At 43.3% G+C, this 13,228-nt stretch overlaps 1 protein-coding gene across 3 annotated transcripts in view; it reads right to left on the reverse strand.

Moving 5' to 3' along the window:
* Positions 1-358: 358 nt before the first annotated feature.
* dhtkd1 (dehydrogenase E1 and transketolase domain containing 1) overlaps positions 359-13,228 on the reverse strand; it is a 70,694-nt gene continuing 57,824 nt past the window's right edge. For all 3 annotated transcript variants that reach the window (XM_052033503.1, XM_052033501.1, XM_052033502.1), the window contains 2 exons: positions 8,944-9,029; positions 359-4,787 (listed from right to left, as the gene is read on the reverse strand). In XM_052033503.1, the coding sequence (XP_051889463.1) occupies positions 4,686-4,787; positions 8,944-9,029 (188 nt within the window). In that variant the 3' untranslated portion in view covers positions 359-4,685. The remainder of the gene's footprint in view (positions 4,788-8,943; positions 9,030-13,228) is intronic.

Genomic DNA, 13,228 nt, shown 5'->3' on the forward strand with positions numbered 1-13,228 from the left:
TGGACTCTGACCTCACAATCTACCTTGTTGTGACCTTGCACCTTATTGCGCTGCACTTTCTCTGTAGCTGTGACACTTTACTCTGTACTGTTATTGTTTTTACCTGTACTTCCTCAATGCACTCTGTACTAACTCAATGTAACTGCACTGTGTAATGAATTGACCTGTACGAGCGGTATGCAACACAAGTTTTTCCACCGTACCTCGGTACAAGTGACAATAATAAACCAATACCAATCTTGGTCGGCCTGGACTAGTTGGACGAAAGAGCCTGTTTCCGTGTTGTACGACTAACTTGTTAAGCTTATGCACTACAAAGACAATCATATTAGATAAAAGGCAAGATGATCAACCCACAGTACTTTTTTATTCAGGATACGTATATAAATAGTTTAAGTTATCTGAATGAGGACACAGTAAAAGATGGTACTGTTTTCATTGCCTCACAGGTGTGAGGAAATAACTCTTGCATGATGGACACAGAGATTTTGTTCTGGTCACTTTGGCCGATGCAATCACAGACAGCAGATTCAGCCACAGGTAGATTTGTGACAATGAGATTAAGTAGGTTGAATCCCTTGTGTTGGTTCACTTGCCTTCTGCCACAGACCCAGTCAGGCAGCTCCAGCCTTCAGGAACTCAGCCAGCTCAGTCAGTGGTTATCATGCTGTTCACGGTGACAAATATTGAAGATTCCCCCCGCATGCTCACCGTACAAATGGTGTTCACATTTGAACCTGATGTGAGACTTCCCGAGGTCTGGATTTGACGTTGAGGACTCCCAAGGCCACACTCACCCGTACACCACTGTGGCCCTCCCACCTATGGTGGGTCTGTCTTTAGTGTGACAGGACTTACCCAGGGGTGGTGATAGGAGGCTGTCACATTGTAGGGTCTGATTCTGTGAGTACGGCAGTCTCTTGTGTCTCCACAGTAAACCAGAGACCCAGTTTAAATTCTACCAAGCTGGAGTTTAAATTCAAGTCATAAATTAGGGATAAAATCAATTCATCTAATGATGAAAACTACCGAATGACTGTAAAAGACCATCTGTCTCTATAATGTCTTTTGAGGGGCAGAAGTTCCAAGGGACGAAACAGCTCTCCCAATTCAGGTACCAGTCTACAGCTGGCTATGAGAATGTTGCAAGGTTGACGAGGGAAGGGGTGGGGGTGACTTTGCCTTGTTCAAATCTGTTGCTTAGGTCAATGCCTGGTGTTTGTATTCCTCCCCCGATTATACAGAGTGAAAATGGTACAACTGGCTGATACTCTGGGTCACTTCAGAGGCCAGAAGTGAAGGAGTGCAGACAGCTGAGAGGTTTGTAGTGAAGAGCAAATACATGCAGCACCAAGAGCATGGAAGAGGCATTAACCCAAAGGCCATTTTTTTGGCCAGCAAATGGCCTCCTTCGCTTCAAGAACAACTACTTCCCTCCAGCCATTCAATTCTTGAACCAACCGGCAAAACTCTAATCACTACAGTTTAGCAACACTATGACCACTTTGATCAGTTTGCACTAAAATGAACTTTGTTTTGTTTTGGGTTCTAATTGTGTTCTTTCTTGTTAAAAAATTGTGTGTATAATTTATGTTTTATTTGTGAATGCTGCTTATCTGATGCTCTGTGCCTGTGATGCTGCTGCATTGTAAGTTTTTCATTGCACCTGTGCACACATGGACTTGTGCATCTGACAATAAACTCGACTTTGACTGTAAACTTTGTGACTCTGAGTTGGAAGAGATTAGAGATGGTGGGTAGCGAGTCGAGACTCTGAGAACAGTAATGAAAAATTTACATTCTAGGAAAAACCATGTTTTTGGTTGATCGGGAGATAATAGCTGTGTGCTCAAGAGTGATTGGTGAAATGGGACTTGTTACGAGTTGGGACTCAGAGTTTTGGGTCCCTCAGGTTTATAGAAGGTAGGGTGAGGGGTACAGTGGTTGTTATAGCTAACAAGATCATCTAGGAAAGGTTAGCAGAAGCTGGCTACAGTGGCAGAAATGTGAGCTTGTTAATCATCCAGTTATGTGGTTTGAGATACATCACAGCATGAAATATGTCATCACGGTTGTAAGCAGGCTGGTTTGGCCTCAGACAAGTACTGGGGAAGGGGCAGAGAGTGACCACAAAATACAGTCTGTGGTGAGGAGCAAAGAAAGGGCTTTGATCTTCTCAATATCTATGCTCATCCAGCACTGTATGTTGGACAAGTAGTTGGTTCACAGAATCAGGGTTTGGGGTTGTTGAAAGAGGCCAGAGTGGAGTTGGCCTGGTGGCGTCTGCGTACATGAGGGAAGTGACACTGAGACCAAAGCCATTCTAAAAGAATTAGGGGAACAAAGAGCTCTGGGGGTGGGGGTGCATGGCTTGTTGAAAGTAGGATGGAATGAAAGTTGTTTAAAAAAAAGCACATGGGCTCCTGGATTTTATAAATAGAGACAGAGTACAAGAGTAAAGGGGTCATGATAAACCTTTATAAAACTATTGTTCAGCCAATTATTGTAGGAAAGACATGATTAAACTGGAAAGAGTGCAGAGAAGATTTACGAGGATGCTGCCAGGACCCGAGGGCCTGAGTTATAGGGAGAGGTTGGGCAGGCTGGGTCTTTATTTTTCTGGAAGGTAGGAGACTGAGGGGTGGCCTTATAGAGACGTATAAAATGAGGGGCATAGGTAGAGTGAGCGCACAGTCTTTTTCCCAGGGAAGGGAAACTAAAAACTAGAGGGCACATGTTTAAGGTGAGAGATTTAAAAGGGAACTGAAGGGCAGAGAAGGGAACGAGCTGCCAAAGTGGTTGAGGCAGGTTCAATAACCACATTTAAAATACATCTGGATATGTACATGGATAGGAAAGGTTGGGAGGGACATGGGCCCTATGTGGGCAAATGGGACCAGCTTGGTGGGCACCATGGTCAGCATGGGCAAGTTGGGCCAAAGTGCCTGTTTTCATGCTGTATGACTATTAGACAACTGGAACACCACGTCTGGCACTGGGCACCACACTTCAGGGAAGATGTAAGTTCTTCGAAGAGGGTGCCAAAAAGACTTACCAGTTTGGTTCCAAAAAATGAAGGACCATGGACATGTGGATAGATTGGAGAGTTTGTGGCTTGTGTTCCCTTGAAACCGAGGAAGTTGCAAGGAGATCTGGTATAGGTGTGTTTTTCTTTAAATCAGAATGCAGGAGGGATTTACGAGGATGATACCAGGACTCGAGAGTCTGAGTTATGGAGAGAGGTTGAGACTTTTTTCATTGGAGTGTAGGAGAATGAGGGATCTTACAGGAGGTGTATAAAATCATGAGGGGCATAGACAGGGTGAATACTGTCTTTTTCCCAGGGTTGGGGAATCAAGAACTAGAGGGCATAGGTTTAAAGTGAGAAGGGAGAGATTAAATAGAAACTTGAGGGGCAATTTTTTCCATCCAGAGAGTGGTCAGTATGTGGAATGAGCTGTCAGGGGAAGTGGTTGAGGCAGGTACATTAACAACATTTAAAAGACATTTGGCCAGGTACACGGATAGGAAAGGCTTAGCGGGATGTGGGCTAAACACGGGCAAATGGGATTAGCTTAGATGGGCATCTTGGCTGGCATGGACCAGTTGGGCCGAAAGGTCTGTTTCTGTGCTGTATGACTGTATGAAGGTTATAGGCAGAAGAGACAGAGAGAATGTTTCCAATGGGCAGAGGGAGCTAGGACTCGGGAACGTAGAATGAAGGTGATTGGCCAAAGAACTAAAAGTGAAGTAACTTACTTTTCTTTTGCACAGTAAGTGATTTGTGTCTGGAGGTAAACTACCAGTGAAGGCAGGTTCAATTGTAGCATTGAAAGAGGAGCGGCAAAAGGATAACATTTGAAGGGGAGAGGGTGGTGCAGTGGGGCAAGCTGGATTGTGAGGTGAAATGGCCTTTGCCTGCACAGTAACCGTGCTGTGAAGGCAGGTCTGTGAGGAAGAGCAAAGATAATAATGCAGGAGTGAGGAGAGCATCAAGTGTAGGTGATATTTTTCATCCATGCCCAAGAAAACTGAATGACTTGCAATTGGCCATTGGAGTAAAGGACTCAGCAGTCTGAAAGCTCAAGAACCTGCCTCGAGCTGCAGTTGGCACTTTGTAATGCGTTCATGTTGCATTGCACCATTGTACTTTGCTTCCCCTTTGAGTCTCTCACCATTTTACAAAATAACTATTGTACCTTCCCTACCAAACAAAAGGATGTTGACCTGTGACAGGTCAATCTACACAATACATGAAGAATTTCCACAAAGTGTGTGGAATATTCTGCACCTTGTTTCTGGCTGTTCAGTAGCAGATCAGCACCACTCTTGCAGAACTGCAGGCCGAAAAACAGAGGAACACAGCACCCTACGCTCCAGAAATAGAGTACAGAAGCCACTCAGTTTGATAAGAAACATAAAATTGCTTTGAAACTAGATACAGAACATGTCAAGAACACATTTTCAGCAGTCCAATTCATTCTGCATGCCTCACTCTTTACAAATGAGGTAGTACTTAATTCTTATTTTAACCGCAATGGAAGAGAATATTGTCATGATTCTTGTTGATAAAAATCAAAGCACTTACAAAAAATTAGGCAAAGTAATAATAGTTTTGAAGTTAAGTTAAGTTGCAGGTCTTCTCAGTAGTCAAGCAGGGCGGAGACATTTTTAACAATATCCTTTTAGGAGAAGGTTCTGGTGAGGATGTCTTGATTTTGTTCCTGGTGCAGAGTGCCAATGCCAACTGCAGGTACTGCAAGAGCTGGCCTACTTACCAATTTCAGCTAGAAACAAAATGGAAAGATCAGAAGAGTTAAGTTTATTGCACTGAATTGGGAACAGTAAAAGATTGCTAAATAATACTTGCGTGAAATACTAAGTTGATTCGGGATATTGTTTAAAAAAAGTTTGCAAGTTTAAGAGATCAAAAAAGTGTCCATCCTGCCTCAAGCAATATAACCGAAGAACTAGAAAGCATTTTAACTTGGTAATTAAATTGGTAATGATAACCATGGCCCAGAAATTGTCAAGTGCCAAACCAGATTCTCCCACCGATGCTGCTCAATCTGCTGAGTTCCTCCAGCAGATTGCCTGTTGCTCCCGAAGCATGTTAAAACAGTGCTCCATGGGGTCCCATGCCAGCTTTGCACAGACCCAGTGATGGGACAATATATCAAACACAAGGCTCAGGTAAGAGTTATAGACTCACACAGCACGGAAACAGACCCTACGGCCCAACTTGTCAATGCTGACCATGGTGTCCACCAAGCGAGTCCCATCTGCCTGTATTTGGGTCCTATCCCTCTAAACCCCTCCTACCCATGTACTTGTCTAAATGTCTTTTGAATGTTGTTAATGTACTTGCCTCAACTGCTTTCTCTGGCAGGTCGTTCCATATACTCACCACCCTCTGTGAGAAGTTGCCCTCAGGTCCCTTTTAAATCTTTCACCTCTCACCTTAAACCTATGCTCTCTAGTTTTAACTTCCCCTTTCCTTCGTTCACCCTATCTGTGCCCCTCATGATTTTATACACCTCTGTAAGGTCAGCCCTCAGCCTCCTACATTCCAAGGAGTAAAGTCCCAGCCTGGCCAACCCTATAACTCAGTCTGTCGAGTCCTGGCAGCTTCTTCATAAATCTTTGCTGTACTCTCTCCAGTTTAATGACATCTTTCCTATAACAGAGTGACCAAAACTGTACACGATATTCTAAGTCGCTGCCATCATATTCAGCTTTGTGCAACGAAGCTCAGACAAAACCCTTTGCTTCCCAATCTCCCACCACTGAAGATGGCAGAGATCATGGGGGAAGGGAGCTGGGGACTGGGATGGTGGGGTTGTGAAAACTTCTATGGAAGAAACTGCATGCCTGTGATCCACAACAGACATGCAGCCGAGGGAAGGTTCTTTAACCAATGCTGAGGCAGGCCTTGCATTTCCAGCTAAGACCTCTTTCAGTGTTTAAGGGGTACACTGTTCACAGGTCTCGTGCATGGTACAGTCTAGCACCAGTGACATTAAAGTCACTATTTTATGCTGTTAGACATCACCACACATGCTAATTTCAGGATCTAATTTCAGGAAATGGTTCCACTGGGGGACAAGTTTATGCAGTTAGGGATTTAAAAAAAAATTCTGATGCACAGCACACCAAATATTGCATTGTGTGATAAGGTTACTAGGCCTGGAGCAACACACAAAAAGCCGGGAGGTGAAATGCAGATTAAAGAACACACAATTTCCAACATACGGTTAATTCAAGGCAATAATACTTTCCAAATCTGGCAAAGGAAAAAGACAGGCCTGGTAATCTGGAGACACGAGACTGCAGATGCTGGAAATCTGGAGCAACACACACAAAGCTGGAGGAACTCAGCGGGTCAGGCAGCATCTGTGGAGGGAAGTGGACAGTCGAGATTTTGGGCCGAGACCCTTCATCTAAACTGCTGCCTGATCCGCTGAGTTCCTCCAGCTTTTTACCTGTTGCTCCAGGTTTCCAGCATCTGCAGTCTCGTGTCTCCAGATTACCAGGCCTGTCTTTTTTCTTTGCCAGATTTGGAAAGTATTATGCCTTGAATTAACCGTATTTTTTAAATTGTGGGTTCTTTAATCTGCTTTTCACCTCCTGGCTACATCAGCTCTCAGCGTGGGTCCATGTGTATCACACGGACCCCCAGTTACAATTCACTGTCATTACCTTGACTCCTTAATGAACACAGTGCTCTCAGACACAGGTCTCATCCTTCCCCCATCTCCCTGTGCAGTCACATACCCACTCTGTTTTACCTCAAGTCTCCTATGATTTCTGCCCTTCACAAAACTACCTTTGTCAGCAGAATACAAAAGGTTTTAAAGATGTTATCAGAAAACTTTAGTCCCAAATAAACTTTTTAAATGTTAACCAATCTAAAAACACATTTAAAACATACTACTGCATTTTGTCCACAAGTAATCCAATAGTTCATTTTTGATTTAACCTATTAAAGTAACACTCAACAAATGCAAGTTGCAGTTGAATGAGAAAGCTCTAAACAACCCCCAGTTTCAGGTCTTTCCAATGCCCACGTCCCACACATTTACAGGAAAGTTTGGCACCAACACCCCAACTTCCAAATGTTAACGATCAGAACTAAAGTTTTATGAGAGACTTAATGAGGATGTTGCTGGGATTCAAGGGACTGAGTTATGGGCAGGCACGGTAGTGGTTATCGTAACGCTATTACAGCGCCAACAACCCCGGTTCAATTCCGGCCGCTGTCTGTAAGGAGTTTGTACATTCTCCCCGTGTCTGCATGGGTTTCCTCCGGGTGCTCCGGTTTCCTCCCACATTCCAAAGACGTACGGGTTAGGAAGTTGTGGGCATGCTATGTTGGCACCGGAAGCGTGGCGACACTTGTGGGTTGTCCCCAGAACACACTATGCAAAGGATGCATTTCACTGTGTGTTTTGATGTACATGTGACTAATAAAGATATCTTACGGAGAGAGGTTGAGCAGGCTGGGACTTTTTTCATTGTGTCACAAACCAGCAACAAAAGAAACACACTGAGCATGATTCAGTGTTAAAAACTATTTTATTAATCACTACTTATGATAATACGTAAAATAAAAGTAAAAATGTTAGTATGTTAGAATTCAAGAATGTTAAACCTCGAACGTTAACCCCAAAACTAAACTCGTCGTGTGTGTGTGTGTGTGACAAAGTCCAAAACTCCGAGTTCCGGAATGGTTCTTAAAGTTCAGTTCCGCAAGCCATAAGGTGAAACATGAGCAAGGGCTTCTTCAACAATCACCGTTGTCTGAAGATAAGATGTAGATGTAGAAAAACATAGAGAGAGTACATACGAAATCCAAATGTTCCACGATGGAACCCAAACGACACTTCAGTGTTTACTCGGTAGTGACTTCCTCACCCCGAAAAGCATCCGAACCGTGGTCGTCCACACACAAATACCTGTTTCCTTCTACAGGTCAGCAACAAAGTGAACTCCACCGGATTACTTCCAACTTCCATACATGGATTTCAGTGGTAAACACAGTTATTGTTTCTCATCCATCGATAGAGAAAAACAAGCAGGCTGGTGTCTCTCTCCCTTCTCTCTCTCTCTTCTTCTTCTTCTTCAACAACGTCATTACGTCCTTTATCTTCTATTGACGTAAGCACGCCCCACACACACATACACACACACTCTCTATCTTAAAGGGACTTTCACTGAGTCCATAACAATTGGAGTGTAGGAGAATGAGGGGTGATCTTATAGAGGTGTATAAAATCATGAGGGGCATAGATAGGGTGAATGCGCACAGTCTTTCCCCCCCCAAAGTTGGGGAGATCAGGAACTAGAGGCCATAGGTTTAAGGTGAGACGGGAGAGATTTAATAGGAACCCAAGGGGCAACATTTTCAACCTAAGGGTGGTCAGTATATGGAACCAGCTGTCAGAGGAAGTGGTTGAGGCAGGTACGTTAACAACATTTAAAAGGCACTTGGACAGGTCCATGGATAGGAAAGTTTAGAGGGATATGGGCCAAACATGGGCAAATGGGACTAGCTTAGATGGCAACCTTGACCTGGACCAATTGGGCTTGGACGTATCTGTGCTGTACGACTCTGAGTCTAATTTGACATTTGATAATAACCTACTTTGCAGATCCATTGCTGTGTTACAACACTGACCACCTCAAAAGAATTTTGTTTATAAAGCACATAGGACTTAAGGTCATGAAAGACACCTTATTTTACATAAAGACCAATCTATAACGTACCCACCATATATATTAACTGGAATATTTACCTTCACATCGATGTGAATGGAACACTCAAGTTCCACAAGTCGAACATAAAACAGAATACAAGTTCAAAAGAAAACTTATCAAAGTCCAGAAAAGTTACTTATGGAATATTAATATAGGAGTACAACCTGACAGTTTACGTTGACTTACCTTGCATCCTAATTGTTTTTCAAATCTGGGGGATACAAAAAACCATGGGCCCATGTTCTGTGGCTCTTCTTGACTCCATATAAAGTCTGAAAAGTAATTTCCTAATTTAGTATTTATAATATTCATTACTGTATATATCATGACCCCTCAGACTTTTTGCTTTTGCCATCATTAGCACAGCAAAACTCCAATAATCTGGCACACAGTACTTTGGTAGTGCCAGACGAGCCAATATACGGACTATTGGATGTTGCTCCCAATTCATACCCAACAATTTTTTTTTAAATTCACTTTTTCCACAAATTTCCCAAGATCCAACTTAAAGGAGAGCACGAGAAACAGGACCTTGGTCAGGGATTTTCAAATGGTCAGATAGAAGGTTATCGGAGTTAAAATTAATTCCATATGATAGGCTGCAAGATGCAAGAGTAATTTTTAAAAAGAGAACTTAAATATTGTTGCTGAATATGCAACTTAACCACAGATTAGGAAGATAAAGTGCTCACAAATCTGTTTAGCATGAAATGATCTTAAGACAAGTTGGCAGAAGCAATGTTAAATCTGGCCTTAATATCTCTGAAGAAAAAAAATCATCAACTGTTCCCCCTCCTAATTGATAGTCAAGTCAAGTTTATTGTCATGTGCACAAGTACGGCCAGGTACAGGTACAATGAAAATCTGGCTTGCGGCAGCATCACAGGCACGTAGGTACAGACGACACATAAAACATAAATTATATCAGTCAGTGAAGAGGAAAAAAAATCCTTTCTGGAGAGACAAAATGGTCCAGGGTCACTTTCAACATTCACTGTCGAGGCTCAGCCTTTGGGAACACCTCCCGGATACTAACTCTGGCATATGTCCAAGGGAAGGCTCCAATTGTTGCATGCAGAATGCTTCACGTGCACCCTTGTGGCCCAAGTTTGTGTGCATGGTTGCCTCAGACTCAGATGACTCAGGGTTGGCACAGAAATCCCTCAAATCCCATTAATTTTCATTAATTACCAAACTCTCCAGGTCAAATCTCGATGGCAACTAATGCCTAGGGAACAATAACATTATGTAAGATGGGCAATACTGTTGAACCAATTCTGAAAGATTTAATTTGTGGTCAATTTCCAATGATATTATACTAATGTTTCAGTGAATGTGTGTAACCACAGTTTCCAGTTATAGGAACACAGGCTGATAGGAATTAAAAATGAGTAAGCAATAAGAGGCAATATTAGGAGCAAGTTGTTAGAAGATACAGATGGATCCCATTGAAGCTCATGCCTCAGTTTGAATTGTACTATGTCTCCAATGTATTGGAATTAGTTCATTATTGTCACATGTACCAAGCTACAGTGAAAAGCTTTTGTTTTGCAATGCCATCCAGACTGATCATGCCAGACATAATTACATCAAGGTTGTAAAAAGAAAAAAATGAGGTACATAGTGTTGCAGTTACAGAGAAAGTGCAGGTAGACAATAACGTGCAAGGGTCACAACGAGGTAGATTTCAGGACAATGTCAAAGTCGTCCTACAGTTCTTCATAGAGACCTTATTAAAAATCTACACATTGTTTAAGGATATATTATAGTGACTAAAAGCTGCTGAAAATAAGTTGTTTAAAAGAAGCATCTTAAAGGGAGTGTATGCCCAAGAGGTTTGAGGAGAAGCATAGTCTTATTTGGGATAGTCAACATCGCTTTGTGAGGGGCAGGTCGTGCCTCACGAGCCTAACTGAGTTTTTTTGAGGAGGTGACAAAACAAATTGACGAAGGTAGAGTGATGGATGTGGTGTATATGGATTTTAGTAAGGCATTTGACAAGGTTCCCAGTGGTAGGCTCATCCAGAAAATTATGAGGCATGGGCTCCATGGAGATTTGGCTGTGTGGATTTGGAATTAGCTTGCCCACAGAAGGCAGAGGGCGGTAGTTGATGGAGAGTATTCTGCCTGGAGGTCGGTGACCAGTGGTGTTCTGCAGGGATCTGTTCTGGGACCCCTGCTCTTTGTGATTTTTATAAATGACTTGGATGAGGAAGTGGAGAGGTGGGTTAGTAAGTGTGCAGATGACACGAAGGTTGGAGGTGCTGTGGCTAGTGTAAAAGGTTGTTGTGGGTTACAACGGGATATAGACAGGATGCAGAGTTGGGCGGAGAAGTGGCAGATGGAGTTCAATCCAGAGAAGTGTGAAGTGATACACTTTGGAAGATCGAACTTGAAGGCGGAGTACAAGGTTAATGGCAGGATTCTTAGCAGTGTGGAAGAACACAGGGATCTTGGGGCCCAAGTCCATAGATCCCTCAAAGTAGCCACGCAAGTTGGTAGGGTGGTTAAGAAGGCGTGTGGTGTGCTGGCCTTCATTATTTAAGGGATTGAATTCAAGATCTGCAAGGCAATGTTGCAGCTCTACAAAACTCTGGTTAGATTACACTTGGAGTACCGTGTTCAGTTCTGGTTGCCTCATTATAAGAAGGATGTGGAAGCTTTAGAAAGGGTGCAGAGGAGATTTACCAGGATGCTGCCTGGATTAGAGAATGTGTCTTATGAGGAAAGGTTGAGCAAGCTAGGGCTTTTCTCTTTGGAGTGATGCAGGATGAGAGGTGACTTAATAGAGCTGTACAAGATTATGAGAGGAATAGGTAGAGTGGACAGCCAGCACCTTTTTCCCAGGGCGGCAATGGCCAATACCAGAAGACATCCGTTTAAGGTGATTGGAGGAAAGTTTAGGGGAGATGTCAGAGGTAAGTTTTTTTTAAATTACACAGAGAGTGGTGGGTACCTGGAACGCACTGCTGGGGGTGGTGGCAGAGGCTGATATAATAGGAACATTTAAAAGACTCTTGGATCTGCACATGGATCTAAGAAAAATGGAGGGTTATGGGCTGTGTAGGAGGGAAGGGTTAGATTGATCGTGGAGTAGGTTTACATAGGTCAGCACAACATTGTGGGCCAAAGGGCCTGTACTGTGCTGTACTGTTCTATGTTCTATGTTTCTATGAGAGAACTCGCAACTTCAGAGCCTGGATGGCCCTCAGAATGGTGTCCAAGATTGAGGCAAGGAAAATGGGGAGCATTGCAAGTACTTCAAAGGATTATAAGGATCGAGGGGTACAGAAAAATTGATGTCAATGAAGATTTATAATTTGTTAGGCAGGAAGTAGTGCAGGTTAGTAAGTACAACATTCAAGAGCGAGTAGGATCTGGTGTGTTAGGATTCAGGCAGCTAGGACCTGAATGACAGTGGAAAAGTCATATCTGGGGGAAATACAACATGGATTAAGGAGAAACACACACAAGATGCTGGAGGAACTCAGTGGGTCAGGCAGCATCTGTGGAAGGAAATGGACAGTCGACGTTTCGGTTCAAGACCCTTCAACTGGACTGACCATGGAGAAAGCTCCAGGCAAGAGCGTCACTAATGTTCAACTACTGACCTTAGAACCAGGTGTCATCATACAAGGCTGTACCTTTATTAGGGGAAAATCGACCGACTGACGAACCACTCGAGCCCCAGGTCTGCTACAAGCATCACAGGTTTATTGTTTGTCACGGGTGGGGAGAAGCTGGCCACTTCTGAACACCTTGATGAAGAGGAACCGCCTTCTCGATATTCAATGATCCGAGAGGCAAGGCCTCAGTCTGCAAAGATATTCCACCTCCCTTTTTTTTATTTGTACTTCTACTTAAATAACAAATCTCAGTTGCACTGCAATGGACTCATCTCTGATTGTGTTGTTTTTTTGCACCAAGGTCTTATCATGTCTTTTTTTCCCCTGTCTCTTCACTGTCTTGTATAATTTATGTTCTGTGTTATCTGTACCTACGTGCCTGTGATGCTGCGGCAAGCAAGTGTTTCACTGTACCGGTACCTCACCGTACTTGTGCACATGACAATAAACTTGACTTGACGATGAACCTATCTATTTTCACCAAAAGCTGGCTCGTAACAAATTTTATCCTCGCCATCTGGTCTCTTATTTCTATAACCTCCTCTAGAGGGCCAGCAGGAACCTTTCTTGAGCATGTGTCCCCTCTGCCATTGAACAATGGGCGCAGATGACCGGCGTAGTGGGGTGCCACTGGTTTTGCATTACGGTGGAGTTATGTGAAAAGGATCCCAAAAGTAGGCTGGTGTAGAAAATGACAGGCAAAAATTTTTGATCAGCCAAACTATTGGCTGTCAGGACTGGAGACGAAGAGGTGTATATCTGTTACATGGGACCATAAGACATTGGAGCAGAACTAGGCCATTCGGCCCATCGAGTCTGCTCCACCATTCGATCATGACTGATCA

Source organism: Pristis pectinata, chromosome 19, assembly GCF_009764475.1.
Source record: "Pristis pectinata isolate sPriPec2 chromosome 19, sPriPec2.1.pri, whole genome shotgun sequence".
NCBI classification, from domain to species: domain Eukaryota; kingdom Metazoa; phylum Chordata; class Chondrichthyes; order Rhinopristiformes; family Pristidae; genus Pristis; species Pristis pectinata.